Raw genomic sequence first — 16436 nt, 5'->3', positions numbered from 1 at the left:
ATCAATAGCTCCATTTACAATTTTATGAAAAAAACAGAGATCTATTGAGTTTCTACGATTGCATAGTGATATGGTTTTATAAAGTTTTAAGAGATCGTTGGTATTATTAATTTCTTTTAATATATTGTCCTTGTAGGCTAATTGTCGTAAGATTTTTTTTGTACTCTTTCTATTCTGTCTTTATGCACTTGATAGTTAGGATTCCATACAACAGAGCAATATTCAAGTTTACTTCTAATCATTGAATTAAACAGCGTTAATTTTATGGATGATCTTTTAAATTCTTTTGTACTTCTTATTATGAAACCTAAAAGTTTAAGAGCATTACTCACCAGATTATCAATATGTGGTATGAAACTCAACTTACAATCTAGAATGATCCCGAGATCATTTATTTGATTGACGGTTTCTAATATGTTGCCATTTATGCTGTAATCAAAATAAATATTTCTTATTTTTCAGCTGAAGGTGATACTGTAACATTTCAAATAATTTAATTTTAGATTATTTTCATTGCACCAAACCGAAAGTCTATCTAAATCCTGTTGCATATTCCTTGAGTCTTCAATATTATTTATTTCACTATACATCTTGAGGTCATCTGCATAAAGATAGAATTGACAAAACTTAAAACATTAGACTACTTATATCATTATTGAAAATACCGAACAACGTGGGGCCAAGATTGGAACCCTGCGGAACACCTGGTGTCGCAATAAAAATATTTGACTGGTACACTCCAATAACAACATTCATCTCACGGTTTTTTTAAAATGAGCCGTAGATGTAGCCGATCCAGTGATATTTGACGACGCTGCGTACACGTCCTGGCTATAAGCAGAGTATGGTGCTTCGCGGGGGCTACAACTCTTGTCGGGGCTACTTTTTAGCGACGTTGTATCTTGGTAGAAACCAAGATGGTTTATCCATTGAATAAACCACAAATACCGTATGCCCCAAGTTTTGCTAACAAAATGCGGTGATCAACGACATCAAATGCTTTTGCTAAGTCTGTGTAAACACAGTCAATTTGATTTGAACGATCTATGGCAACTGATAAATCATCGACAAACAATGCTAAATTAGATATAGTAGACCTCTTTTTAAGAAAGCCATGCTGGTTCTGTATCATTATTGATCTTAAGTGCCCTGATAATATCGGACAGATTAGTGATTTAAATACTTTTGAAAATACTGATAATATACAAATGGGTCTATACTTAGTTATATCTTTTCTGTCACCACTCTTAAACACAGGGACTACTCTATTTCTCTTATTAATAAATAAAAAACAGTAAATGTTTCCTTCCCCTGGCACAGCCAGTCTGAGGTTCGCGCTTCACATGGGACATACGTTTGGCTCGCCCGATCACGTTGAAAACGCTAATAAGCTACCAGCCAATGAGCTTATTAAAAAAAACAGTACTCCACTTTTATTGCATAAAACGTGAAAAAACATAACCAACAATATCTTACATGAAAATTGGTATTTTTTCATACTCAAACATGTGTAGCCATGAGGTTAAAAGTTATATTATGTAGCGCCTTTCGCTTGGGGATGTTCGAAGTCGTGTTGCATAGCCTTACTTGCATAGGCGGCGATCACGTTGCAAAAAGCAATATTTTTTTTATTTCATTAGAAAACCTTAATATTTAAAATGGTCTTGATTGTATCTTCCTTCATAAAAAAATTTGTAAGTAGTCGAATTTAAACATCTTGGTTAAATATGAATTTTATTAATAAAAATTATTATAATTACAATATTAGTCTTATGCGTTTCTAGGAATTTAACAGTACTTCACCAAATATATTGCCAATTTAATATCGAGTATGATTAGTTACAGAATATTGCTCATCAATAAAATGTTCAAAATAAGTAAGAAAAACATGTTCAAAATAAGCGAATTTGCATCTACATCTCGTGCAGAAACACAGCAAGTTTGGAATTCTTAAGCAATTCGCTACTCGACTGGATGTCTCGGAACCAGATGTCTAGACTCCTGTTAGATACTTTACGCGCAGTACAGCAGTCTCTTCAAATAATCAATTATTGTAAGACTTATTCGCTACTTTTTAGTAATGGGTAACACAGTTATAAGTTCAAACGACATTCGTGATACGGAGGCGGCGGCGTTTCCGAACGCCCGTCGTCTGCGTACATATTTATTTCTCGGGATGGCAGCCCCTGAGTATTTACTGTATCACTATCTGTTATTAACCCTTGCCGTCTATATATCGGGGGCGTTTCTAGGTTTCTAGGAATTCCTGGATTCCATAACAAAAGATTACGCATATCGCCCTCCCGTCTCCGCATTCTCCGTCTCTCTCTTAACGACCGACGCCTGTTCATCAGTCGGGTGCATGAACATACGCTCCTCAACCACACGTACGTCGCAACTATGCCGATCGCTAAACCAACTTCAACACCTATTACGAAGGCTTGTAACGCCGAGAAGTTTCTGTCAAACTTTTGGAACGGCGTCAATGGAGTTTTTGGTGTTGGAACAACGTCTGTTGTGTTGGAATCCGACGTGATATTCCAGACGTTTTCAATTTCTACAGGATCTTTCTCCACTTCGACAACTGATATCATTTTTTCGAATATCTTCGGACTTCTCTTCGCACATATCTTCTGATAAGCGATGCCGTGTGATGTGATCCATGTCTCAGTTGCAATAAAATCGGGATTGCATTGCCAATAGTCGTTTCTTAGTTCCAGTCTGTTCAGTTTGCGCATTGGTCGTAGTACGTCTAGATTTATGGTCACTAAGTAATTTTCGCTCAGATCCAACTTCTTTAAGTTAGGTAGTCGTGAAAATACTCTGTCAGGTAATGATTTGATGCGACAGTTGTTGAGGTTGAGGACCTGAAACCACAAGTTATAAGATACATACGTATTTAAATAAGATTTAATCACAGGCAAGCTAAAACTCAAACTTCCTTTCAAAAACATTCTATTATGATTGATATTGATAAATATTATGTACCTAACCTATATTTCATTTTTGATGTCTAACTTCTTCTTCTCTAAGCTCACGTGCAGCATGCCCCTAACGCATACACGATGACAGTAAACAAAGCGCTAGCGAATACCGTTTTCCCGCGTCGGGTTAATTTCTATGCCACAAAGGGTTCAACAACAACAGCGCCATAATTGAATGGGCCAATGAAGTCATTTAGTTCCGTTGTTCATATGACGCATGCCCTAGGTTAACAAAAAAATACAAAACCTTTTTCCCCCTACTAAGGAGTATGATGAAAGGTCATGGGATATTAGCCTTTATTCCTTTCGTAGCGGGAAAAGGTATGAAAGCTGGAAGGCGTTGAGTCCCCGATTATAGTCATACCATTCCTATAAAAGTCTGCCTTTATATACGAAACATTTTTTATAATAGACACCTATCCAGAAAAATATGCATTACCTTTTAATAGCGGCTACAATCGAGGACCTAACCCTTACTATCTTTAAAATCTTTTGCGCCCCTTAATCCCACCAAACGATATATTTTTAACCAGGAAATGTTAATGACCTAAATCACATTTCAAATGGTACGTGCATACAGTAAAACTACATCATATTATGCAACTACTGTTGTGCTCGTATTTTTATAATTATTTTTTTTAATATAACAAGACCAACTGTTTTATGTTGATGTACAACTAACGCTTTTAAAAACCTAGCCTGTTTTATTAATAAACGCAATGTAAAGTAACTCACAGTTTAAAATTACTTCTCCCTGTCATGTAGTGACAAAGGTAAGATTAAGACACCTATAAATAAACTTGACATAAAGTTGTACCTGAGAATAAACAAAGAATATGCAAAATGAAGCTCTGAGAATTGTGAAGTTTTCCAAATGTGAAGAAGTCCCACAAATAAAAGCGGGAAACGTTATACGTTCGAAAAAACCAATTGTAAGCAAAATGTCTATTTGTAAATATTTTGTATATTCTTGATGTACTCTCAGGTATAACTTTAGGTTAGGTTTTAACCTAGGTACCAAGTTTATTTGTAAGGCCGAAAAATATTACATTATTAGTATGTTAAACTAGATACCATATGTCTAGTTTACCATACTATATGGTATTATGGTAAAGTTTCATCTTATACCTGTAATTTAGTATGCATAACAAATGGCTCATTTTTGATGGTTTCAAAAACATTGGAAGACAAGTCCAGTGAGACAAGTTGTGGAGTGTACCAGAACACATCAGATGGGAAGTATCGCAGCCGATTGTTGCTGAGGTTCAGCTCGAGCAGTTGATCCAGGCCGAAGAATGCGTGCAGACCGACCCAGAATATTTGGTTGTATGATAAATTTAGTATTTGGATGGACTTGTAGCCAAGTTCCTGAAAGAAAAGCAATAAATATTAAAATTTATCAGCCTTAAACATCCCGAAATCTTTCCTATACTTATACTAAAACATATTAAAACCTACGTGTATGGGTAACTATTTCACAAGACGTCTACCAGTAATAATATGTACATACAATCCTTATAAATATCACTTTTTTAAGGTGTTTTATGCCAGAAGTAAGATTTACCAATGCCATCGCTCTGTGATATTGTAGAAGATTATCACAGAACGATTACGGCATTCTCTGGTTGCCATAGCCATAGCTCCCATAGGTACAATAATAATAAGCTCAGTGCACTGCTGAAAATATTATAAAATATACACTTATTTAATCTAAATAAGGGGACAAGATGAACCCAGACGCATCAAATTTTGTGTGTGAAAACATTCAGGGTTTTCCAGATAAGGCGATGCATTTTATATTGACTTGGTTATTCTTGAACCAAATAATATTAAATTTTATTGATCAATTGGTGACTGGCGTCCAATCATTGGATTGCAAGCAAAGCAGTGATTTATTATCATTTCGCTTTAAAAGCTACTACTAGATAGCATTTAAAATCAATTGTTGATTTTAATGCCGATTTTTCTGAAAATGTGCAGTTTCACGAATCAATGGGTAATTAATTATAAGAAATATTTTTGCCTACATATTTTAATATAAAAAAATTAAATTAGAATGCCTTTAATAGTGATAATATGATCTCGAACACTACGGACTCGCGCGGCGCGCCATTATAACCCTTCCGAGCTAAACCTCTAATGAGTTACACGGACTGGAAAGTCCGCCGAAACTGAGGAATATAACAATAAAGCCTTTAGTTAAATTCGAGATATTTACAGATTTTGTAAATAAAGATACTGTGCACGTACCAATAATTAATAATTAATCTAAATGCCCGTTTGTCCTCATCCAACTTTTTCTAGTCTTCTCTTTCCTTAACTACTCTATACCATAGATTGCCTGCAACTTGTCAGAACTTGAAGGAAATGAAAAATAGTTGCCTTTATTTTCCGAGTTAAAGCCGACAACTGAATGAATAAAGAAACGTAGTTAAATATTTAATATTTTATGTGACGACGAACATTGAATTAAACCGTATTACCAAAGTACTTCAGATCCGAATAGTGCGGACGGATTTCGTTTCGGAACCATAGACTTTAAATTTACCAAATTGTGTTATTTTTATTTTATTTAAGGTAAACGAAAGACAAAATGTCTAATCGCAAACTTCCTATCCGAAACACTTTCGTAATAGGAAAATGTACGATCCGTCAGCCGTAATAGGGCTCCTGGTGTCCGTTTGGTTGGGCAAGCAATTTGGTGGCGCGATCAGCTCGGACGCATCATGACTCTGGTGTCTACTTTGGTAGCTTAGTGGTGTCCCGGTTTAATGGAACCCTAACCATCAATAGGTACCTTCACCACAAACACTGTAAACCACAGAAATGCTTTACCTTAAAACAAAAGTTATCCAGTTCACTTATAGCGTTGTGCGACAAACTGTATACTTGCACTTCTGCAGGCACTCCCACCCCAACACTCACAATGTTCTGATTGACACAGCTTGCTCTGTTCAACCCATTGTCCATATCACAATCGCACTGCGTGGGACAAACACCCACCGAGCTACCGTCCACTGTGATTAAGAAAAATATCAACAAGATCATTTTGAAACACTCCTGCTGAGTGCATTATTGTGTTTGTGTATCCGATGACACGGCGTGCAGAACTAGAGCAGCGTCACTTCTGATAATATCGTTATCATTGTGATAAGATACATGATATCAGTCGCTGTGTATTAACAATTACTATTCGAGAATAATGAACAAACGAATTAAATGAAAGACTTCCCAGATTCCATTATTTATTCAATTATAATAGTATGTATTTATAAAACTAGACGTATACATTAAATAAAAGCACACACAATTCAGATAATTCACCTAAATAAATTTTTCATAATGTCATTTCGGAACCTTTAAGTAATCTAAGTAGTTACCATACGGCGCGTTCAGAAGTTGAAAGTCAATAGTATCCACATAAGGATGATAAAAATTTAGTGATGGGCCGAATGTGGTTTCAATCGAATACGAACTTCAGTCGAGCATTCGGTAAAATCAAAAATTCGACCGAAGTTCGGTTTAATTTTTTGACTCGGGAGGGAGAGGGGCGCGTCCTGTTTATGCGTCGCGGTAAGCTACGCCCCACCTGCACTCCGCGCACCCTCAGTGTTTTAATATTTTCTTGTTACAAATGATAAAGGGCTTGTTTTATTTAACAGATATGATAAACATTATTTTCAATCATAAAAGTGCAGATGTTTTGTTTAGTTTCTTCGTGTACCGAATCGGCTTAATGCCGAAGTTCAGTTCAGCCTAATGTAAAACGAAGCTAGGCCCATCCCTACAAAAATTGTGATTTTTTAAATATATGGCTATTGTTAATATCTTGTTTGTTTGAAAATTAAAAAGTACTTTAATTTTAAGATTTATCTTTTTATATTGTGAAGTAGTGACTAATTTAAAATTTCTAATGGTAGTTAATACTTATCAACAATACTAAAAGTTCATTTCATAAGCATCAAATCATAGACAAATTTTATATAAATAATGTTCACAAAATGGCACCTCCCAATCTTAACTTACTTGAGTAGATCTTAAGAGTAGTATCCGAGCATCAAACACAAAAATAATACTGATTAACAAATATGAATTTTTTTTTACACCATTAATTTACTTAAATTGTGCATAAGAAAATTTATGTGCAGCCATTTAATTTTTTTGAAAAAATTTAACGGAATATGTATGTGCAAGCAAGGGCCTAAAAATTTACAGACATAATATTTTTAATTGCACTTTTTTTATTTGTTGGAATTAATTAAATACACATTATAGATAGACATTAAAAATATATTACAAATACTTAACTAAAGAGATTTGCATTATCTCGGTTTTGATTAGAGTTATTCTGTGTACAACATCTTTTCATGGTATAGTCCATGCCAATGATAGCATTTCTTACTTCATATATTGAGCCACACATACCCTCAAATGTTGTGGCAAGCCTCTCAACTGCTAGCGCCTGTAATATTACAATCAAATAATTTAAATGCACATTATTCAAATTCAAATATTTTAAAACAAAATAGGATATAACATCACTTATTGAAAGTCAAAAACTACCACCCATTCGAAAAAGTATACCTCAGGCCCTGTTTCCACTAAAGCGGAGAGATTAGCAGCGAAGCGGTCAGGTCATTTCCACCAAAGCGGAGAGGAGATGTTAGCTCTACATAGCGGAGATGTCAGCTGTAAGAGCTCAAAATCAGTAAACTGATATCTACGAAAGGAATATGTCATGTCCTTACAAAAGTTATATTTTAATTTGCTTGAAGAAGAGGAATTTGATATTGAAGAAACACAATTCTATAAGAATACATTTCGAGCCTCCTCCCTTTTTGAGTTAAAATACTTCGCAAAACTACTAAGGTCGGTTAAAAATACGAAAGGAACGCTTTTCGCATTGAAGATCATTAATCGAATAATTGACGCTTTCGGGTGTACGAGACGCGGTTAGAAGGTCGACTACAGACATCTCACATCTCCACTCTGCCGCGCCGCTTGCTCGCTCGCGGCACAAAATGAAAGAAAAATGAGACCTCTCCTCTCCGCTTGATCCATTTCCACGAAATGGAAAGGAAATGTGGAAATAGCGAAATCTGATGATGAAGAACGGGCGCAGCGAACTCATCAGGGTTCTTTTGGGCTGCATTAGTCATAAGGCAGCACACCAAATAGCTAATAACACATAATAATGAATACTGGCCGTAGACTAGAGGAGTCTACCATGTAAAGAATACACAGGACTTACTTTCGTACATACTATATTTGGAAAACATACTTTGAAAAAACGCATTTTCATGTCTTCCCATATGTTTGGATGAAATCATCCAAATATCAATTAGACTATTTTCCAGCATAGTAGGGGATATAATTGATATTTACATATTATTAAAAAAAACCCAATCCTTTAATTACATCAAGTTGACGAGCGCAATTGTAGTGCCACTCATAATTTTTGGGTTTTCAAGAATCCTGAGCGGCACTGCTTTGTAATGGACAGGGTGTATCAATTCCCATCAGCTGAATGTCCAGTTGTCTCGTCCCTTATTTTGATAAAAAAAAAGATTTAGAAAAAGACTCTAAGTATTAAAATTACATACTTGTTTATGTGATGCTTCTGCTATTTGCTGCATTGCCTTTGAGTTTGTGAGTGAAGCTTGTGCCATCTGCGAGAGTGCAGCTGCCTGCTTATCTAATGCCTCAATCTGAATTCAAAACACAACAAATAAAAAACTCTACTCCATCTCATGACATATTGAGTGGCAACACATAACTAAGGAGAAATGTGTAAGTAAGCAGAAAAATTAAATGCTATTCCGCTATCAGAATGCAAATGAAATGAAATGAAATGAAATGAAATGAAATGAAATGATTTATTTGTATGAATCGTGGTAACATAGTTGTTAACAATTAATTGGTGTACAGCACAATTCGCCAATATATCGGCATACAAATATTTGATTGTCAATATTGGAATATCATATTTAATTTATACTTATACGTTCTTAATACACATTACATAGCTTTAATTCAATGAGATTATATAAAATAAACATTAGTTTGTAGGTACCTCTCAAAAATTACATTTGAATACTATTATTTTTGGCTAAAGAATTCTTTTAAACTATAAAAGCATTTATCTATTAGCCATAATTTTAATTTTTTATGCATTAATGTTTTAGACATCTCTCTAATATTCTTTGGAAGGTGGTTAAATACCCTAATACACATAACATTTGCGTTATTTTGATGAAGCGCTGTTCTACAGTATGGCATCAGAAGGCGAGTTGGATCTCTTAATCCTAATATGGAATAGTCCTTTGCTGGTTTAAAAAGTTCACCATGTTTTTTAATGAACATACAAATTTCTAATATATATAGACCAGTAAGCGTTAACAGACGGTGCTTTTTGAATAATGGTCTACACGATTCTAGAGGACTGACATTGCATAAAGCTCTTATACATTTTTTTTGTGCCAGAAAAACATTTGAAATATTAGTGGAGTTTCCCCATAGTATTAACCCGTACCGTAAAACTGACGAAATATAACCGTGGTATGCAGTAAGTGCAGCATTAAAGGATACAGTTTGTCTGAGCCTTCTTAAAGCGAAAACGAACTTATTTATTTTGCCTGCCACTGTATCACATTGAGCTTTCCAGTTACAATTGCAATCTAATATAATGCCTAAAAATTTTATTGTGTTTGTTTCTTTAATCGTTAGGTCACTGTGTGTTATATTTAGAGATTTATGTTGTTATATGTGTATGGACTCGGTAGTACTCGAATTATTTCTAGAAAATAACACAGTTCATGTTTAGTTCATGGTAAAAATTAAAAACAAGCTATTAAAAGAACTGTGCCCCTAAATAATTGCAGCAATTTCCACAGTGCACACTTAATACTAAGATTAAAAGAATTATGTATTTCTTTAAAACTTGCCCTAAAACAGTTACAAATTAAAATGGGGTTTTCACTGTACACTCAGATATGAGCACTTAGATGACTACACCAAGTAAGACATACTGTGTAATTTCAAAATAACATTCTTAAAATAATGTAAGGATCTATCAGCAAAATATAATAAAAGAATAAGTTATCAGGTCTCGTATATTAATTACATATATAAAAAACAAAAAAAATGGATATTTTTAAAATTAGAACTAGCAATAAAGTACATTACCATTTTATCCATTAAATTAAGATTCCTCTCATCCAGTTCTGTTGGCAGCACAGTAGAAGTACTCCCTCCATTCTGCACAACTACATCAAATACAGAATTTTCCTCTCCCATGCAAGGTTCTTGTTTTACTGTCTTTCTTTCTAAAAGAAGCAATTTATATTTACTGTATCAATGTTGGTCACTTTAGGTACTAAGACAAAAATGAAATTTATTATTACTTTTTGTATTTTTCATAATTAGTTTTCACTTTTCAGCCTCGAGCAAAAAGTTTTTCCGTAATTTATTTAAATTTGCATTACACATATAATAAATACTCTTACTCGAACAAAATTCGTTCCAACTTCCCAATATTTAAACTTTAGTACTGACATACAAAACGCAATTATTAATTTTACAGCTAATTCCTGTAAATAATAGCTATAAGTTGTAAATTCCGTCGTAAATATATTCAATTTTCCATATAAATTTTTATTATTATTTCTATTTTCTGATAAATATACCTTCCCTTTACCTTTATACTCTATCTACGCCTAACCCTAAGTAGTAAGTACTATGTATTATTTTACTCTTTAATACCGGTTGTCAATTTGACAATACAATCCAAAAAAAAAACAATTTGACAACTCACAACCACAGAACCATAGACCAAGTATAGTAACTAGACATCGGTTTGGCGTGGCCAACATGAGACAGATAATATCCTATTTAATAAGGAACATAATATAACACAAGTGTTCTTTCACTATCACTTTTACATCGGCAAACACACCATCGCACCATATTTCCTTCGATTCTACTTAAAATTGTCACTGATGTTGAATAAATAGTGGATATTTCACACGTTTCACAACAATAATAGCTTATATTTTTAGACGCAAATAAAAGTAAACAAAATATCTGTGCAGCGCTGTCAAGTTTGTTTAGCACACCCCGTTGTGCTGACCTTGAAAAAACCGGCATGCATGGCGAAACAAAATATATAATCACTCTATATCATTTCTTTACATAAGATTCGCATATTTTTTTCTTTTTCTCGTGTGAGTGAGACGGAAGCTATCAATTAGTCTAGTTACTATACTTGGTCTATGCACAGAACACTTTTACTCTAACAAGAAGAACGCCAACTACATATAAGATAAATGCAAGCACGTTAGTAGCGCCAGTTTGTGAACTCAGGATCTCCTCGCGATTGTCTTCCGAATGTCTGCGCAGAGTTTTAGAATACTTCGGTCACATCGCAAGGAAGGACGATGGAAACCTTGAGAGGCTCATTGTGGTCGGCAAAATAAATGGGAAGAGGCCTCGTGGACGCAGTCCAACACGATGGTCCGATCAGATCCGCTCCGCCCTCGACTCTACGGTTCACAATGCCTTTCACACCGCCAGAGACAGGAATAGATGGAGAGCGATCATACGTGAGAAAGTGATACAGAGGGGTGGTCACGACCCTCAGTACTGAGGATTACGACGCAGGGAGGAGGAGGAGTAGCGCCAGTTTGTGCCACCGGAACTAATCAGTAAAAAAAGGCGGCAGATTTTGAATATTGCTAGGGAAGTTTAGGTATTGTACCTATATATGCAATGATATTTAAAAGTATAGATAGGTTACACAACATTCAGTGTTTGTAAATGATACACAAACACACACATGAATAATTTAACATTGCAATAGCACACTACATTACGATTATAGTAAATGCAATTATCGCAAGTGAAAAAGAGATAAGTCTAATTTGCTAATTGCTTCGTATTTGCATAGCAAAAACACAGAATCATTGAACAGATATGATTTTTTACCGTACACCGTGATTTAAGCCTACGATTAATTAATTCGTGAACGAAAATACGATTAATTCGTGAGTTCAAGTAATAAAAGTTATAAAGTAGTAAAACTAAATTTAAATTAGGTAAATTAGGTGTTATTGATATAAAAAAATAATAATTTAATATTGATTATAATATATAGCCATAATGAAGATATAAATTATTTGTACATAAAATAATAAAAAACATACAGACATATCAAAACAAAACCGAAATGTATTAACAATAAGGGTTCCATTTTTACAATTTTACTAACGACAGCTCCCAAAAAGTTTTAAGTTTACAATTATTATTTCTTGTATATTATATTATTTAAGAATGTATTTCTGTTGAGGGTTTATTACAATAAGATAATGGGAGAAACACAAAATGATCCATTGATTCTTTTGCAGTTAGCAAGGGATATACCGAAAGGGCTTTGTTACTGAAAAAACTCCTACGCAAGCAGATAGCTTACTATCTACGTCTACGTCCGCTACCTACCCTAAAACTTGTTTTTGTAGTTTGATAGTTCAGCTATACGCACTTGTTTATTAAAAAATATTAAATTACGTATTACATTAATTGCAACAACGCCTTTTTTACATCATTTCCTAAATTGTCCTAAAAGAAAAGAAATAAAATCGTGATAAAATACAAATACGACGTTCTTTTATATAATTTCGTATGGTATGAAATACCTTCACTTCAATATAAGATATATATCTTGCAAACATAGTTTTTACATTTTCTTAACACACAGGTTGGCATTTTAGATTATTATTGTCACGCCACGAAAACGTTCGGCTTAGCTCGCTGCTATTAGCCGACTAAATGAAATTACGACAATTGTCTGAATTCTTCTGCAACATTTTGCGCGCGCTAGTGCGATATCTACCTCTTTATTGTATATAATATCATTGCCTGTAAGTATATCCATTCTATGGTCCCCTAAATGGTGGCTATAGATTGGACATAGTAAAACAACGCTTTATACAACATAAATAGTCTATATTATCTCTTGAGAAAATTCTTACATACAATATGAACACTACAATTTACTAAATAATGTTCTATATTCTGGAAACTTTCAGCAATAGCCTCTAAACTCTTCAATGATTCTTCTCCAGCGGCTCCAGTCCAATCTGAGCTCCTGGGTCTCTAGGGATTTCGTGTTAGCGTTCCTATAGCGGCAGAATGATGCGGTAATTCATCTGAAACAAATAATCCATAATATATACTCATGGCATATTTTTGGGGTGAAATCATGGAAAAACTACAAAATGTATCGGGACTATATATTTTCATATATTATGTATATTGAATATTATTTGACTCCATTGACCCTTTTACATTTTTTAATTAACATATTTATCCCTACAATGCATGAATTTTTTAAATCATGTCAAATAAATATATGTGATTCTATTTATAATTATAATAAAATAATTATCAAAATCCATTGCTTTTATAGATATTTATTTATTAAATTTTGTTCCATATGTGGTACAATATGCATTTATACTAATATTTGGCTCTTAATTAGGAACAATGAACATAATCAAATAGTTTTAAATATATTACGTTTATGAATGAAATTTATTAAAACAATTGTTATCTTTGTTCAAACACAACTCAACACGACACTTTTCGCAAGATATGTATGTCTGTCCTTTACACTGAGGATACTTACAGCGTTGTCGCTTCTCGTTCCATATAGGAAGATGATCAAATTTAACAAGTCTTACATCTCGAGGGGGAAGGATAGCTGCATTTTTTTTTTCATCTCGATCATGTCATCTATGGCAGAAGAGGGTCTTCCTCATTTTCTTTGCAACGACGGATCACACATACAAACACTTTTAGCTAGTTCTAGTTTAATTTTTTTTAATTTAATAGGATTGGGCTCATTCTTCTGTTCTCCTACCCTCTTGTGCAGTAGCCAGCAATTTATGGTGGTAATGTCTAAAAAATGGTAAAACAAACGCAGATACCATTTTCTAGTACGCATTTTTATTTTATGCTTCCCAAGACAGGAGTCCAATAAATCTGTTCTTTCGTTCTGTTCTTTTTTAGTGTGCTTCAGATCTTGCAGAGATGGAATTTTCAAATCTTTGCCTTTGTTGACAGTTCCAAGTGCCTGGATACCTTGTTTAGACAGGAAAGAAATAAGTTCAGCTGAAGTGTAGTAATTATCTAAAAATAATTTATACTCTTGGTGTCTCGGCATAGTTCGAGCTAGGCGAACTACTATATTTCCACTTGCGCCCAAGTCATGCTCATTAGCATATCTCAAGTCAAAATATATTCCATTCCAGAGTATATTTCGAAGTCGTATGCCATGCCTCTATCATCACATAGCACAAGGAGCTTATGTCCCCATTTGTACGGTGTATTGGAAAGATATTGACGTAGGAAATTTGCAGCTTTCGTTGCGCACATCTGTTCGTCCACTGATAATGTCTCCCTCTTAGGTATATTCTGGCATTTTTTTTTCAGTGTTTCGAGTATTGGCCTTATTTTGTGGAGGTGATAATGTCCTGGATGATGTGATGGTGCTTGTACGGAGTTGCCGTTAAAGTGCAAGAATCGCCTTATCTTCTCAAAATGATTCACGGTCATAGACTCTCTTACTATAGGTATACCTAACTCAGATTCCCAATACATTCGTTTATTAGGTAATGGTGCAATGCTCATGAGCAAACATATACCTAAATACTTTATTAATTCATATGTGGTGATATGGAACGGTTTAGACGGGTCTTTCTGGATGCTGAATTTATGTATTTCTTCAACTATGTGGTTTAGTAGGTGTTCATTAAAAAATTATAAAAAATATTGCAATGGAGTATCCAAATTTGTGATTAGTGGCTTTAAATTTGTACTTCCAGAAAATTGGGGATGTTCAGTTTGTAAAGATTTCTTTTTCCAAATTAAATTGATTTTCATCCTTTTATTAGTTACATTATTCGTAAATCAATTTCTTCTAACTGGCAAAGAGAGAGAACTTCTACTTTGGCGTGATGAAGTACTTGGTCCTGATATGCTGGCCTGATGATTTGTCGATACTTCACTCATATTTTCGTCGAGGGTAGTACTACAATTAGCAGAAGAAAATGCTGCATACCTGGTAGGCTCATTTCAGAGTCGCCATCTTCATTCATTTGGTGCAAGTTTCTCTGATTTTCGCCATGTCATCATCACTTTCCGCACTCGAAAAGTCTTGACCGTCTTCACTTCCTGACGGTATATCCAAATACTGCTCAATCAACTCGACAAACAATACCTTCTTCGCCATAATCTGTAATTAAATCCAACCAGAACAAAATGTTAGAAGTGAACTAATGCATGGTGTTCCATATCTGGAACATTTAAATAAGTTGATAGGTTAGAACAAAAAATAGTAATGTTTCAAAAAAATAACTTACCTTCATTTAATATACACCATTTCTAACGTAATTGTGTTTTCTCCGCTTTCTAACACTCAAAAAAATTTTTTTTTAAGAATTTTCAATTTACGTTAACCACGAGTACGCGTCAAACTTTCAAATTGTGTACGAATCAGAGTAACAATCAATTGCTAACACGATCTGGTGACACTTACCATTACTAATCCGTTGCTATGTGTGCAAAGTGTGTATTTGTGTGCAATTATTCCGTCAGTCGGCAGATGTTGCTAGGTGTCTTTAAACGAACAGTAAACTTAATTATTTTGATTGTACCAGATATGCCACAGTATGCAATTAAGGGTTATTATAATTTTCCATGCTCACAACTGAAGAGAACAAGAGGGCCGGGGATAGCTATATGGAAAGTTTGAGCTACGCTCACGGTAAGCCGGTCCTCCGTCCGGTTGGCTATGTCTATCAGCCTAGCGAAACTCTCTAAGAAAAAAGCGATTCAATACATTGTATGAAACGTGCAGTCATTGACAAATGACGGCTATAATCTCGTAAAAAAGGAGATCCGAGATGATGAGAGATGGCCGAAATCCAAAACATTTTAAGCAACTGCTCGCTTGCAAACTTAGCCGGATGCTTCATGTCCAATCGCCATACTGTAATTACTAGTATTTCAAACTTATGTCAAATGACTGCATGTTTCATACTAAACTAAATTTCAATTCTTACTTAGACAGTCCCGCCTCTTATGAAGTAGTACTTACAATTATTTTCATCCTCTTTGATGTCTATGGCTATGACCATGTTTAACGGCAGACTACCGTGTATGTTTTGAATGATGATTGTTTTTACAGTAACCTTGCAGCATACCATTGCGAGATGAATATATAAAGAAACCGAAGATAAGAAAATCTAATCTACTCCTATATTGCCTTGATATTGCTTTAAGTGTCTGATTTTTATGTTATTCGAGTGTTGTGTAGTTAGGTTGATAGGTACAGTGGCATATAATTGAGGTCATAGTATATTATAGCCTAGGTCGTTTCGTATTGTGTTAGCTACG

The 16436-nt window shown here is 34.4% G+C and overlaps 1 protein-coding gene across 1 annotated transcript; it reads right to left on the bottom strand.

The window, feature by feature from the left end:
- Window positions 1-1721: 1721 nt before the first annotated feature.
- LOC126966433 (leucine-rich repeat transmembrane neuronal protein 3) lies at window positions 1722-6105 on the bottom strand. The gene is made up of 3 exons (XM_050810473.1): window positions 5820-6105; window positions 4113-4352; window positions 1722-2867 (listed from the first exon to the last, which is right to left on the bottom strand). The coding sequence occupies exons 1-3, from the start codon at window positions 6030-6032 to the stop codon at window positions 2094-2096; spliced, it is 1227 nt and encodes a 408-aa protein (XP_050666430.1). The 5' UTR covers window positions 6033-6105; the 3' UTR covers window positions 1722-2093.
- Window positions 6106-16436: the final 10331 nt, after the last annotated feature.

Source organism: Leptidea sinapis, chromosome 10 (genome assembly GCF_905404315.1).
Source record: "Leptidea sinapis chromosome 10, ilLepSina1.1, whole genome shotgun sequence".
NCBI lineage: Eukaryota > Metazoa > Arthropoda > Insecta > Lepidoptera > Pieridae > Leptidea > Leptidea sinapis.
The sequence above is the reverse complement of the archived record's forward strand: the minus strand, read 5'-3'. Positions and strand labels throughout refer to the sequence as shown.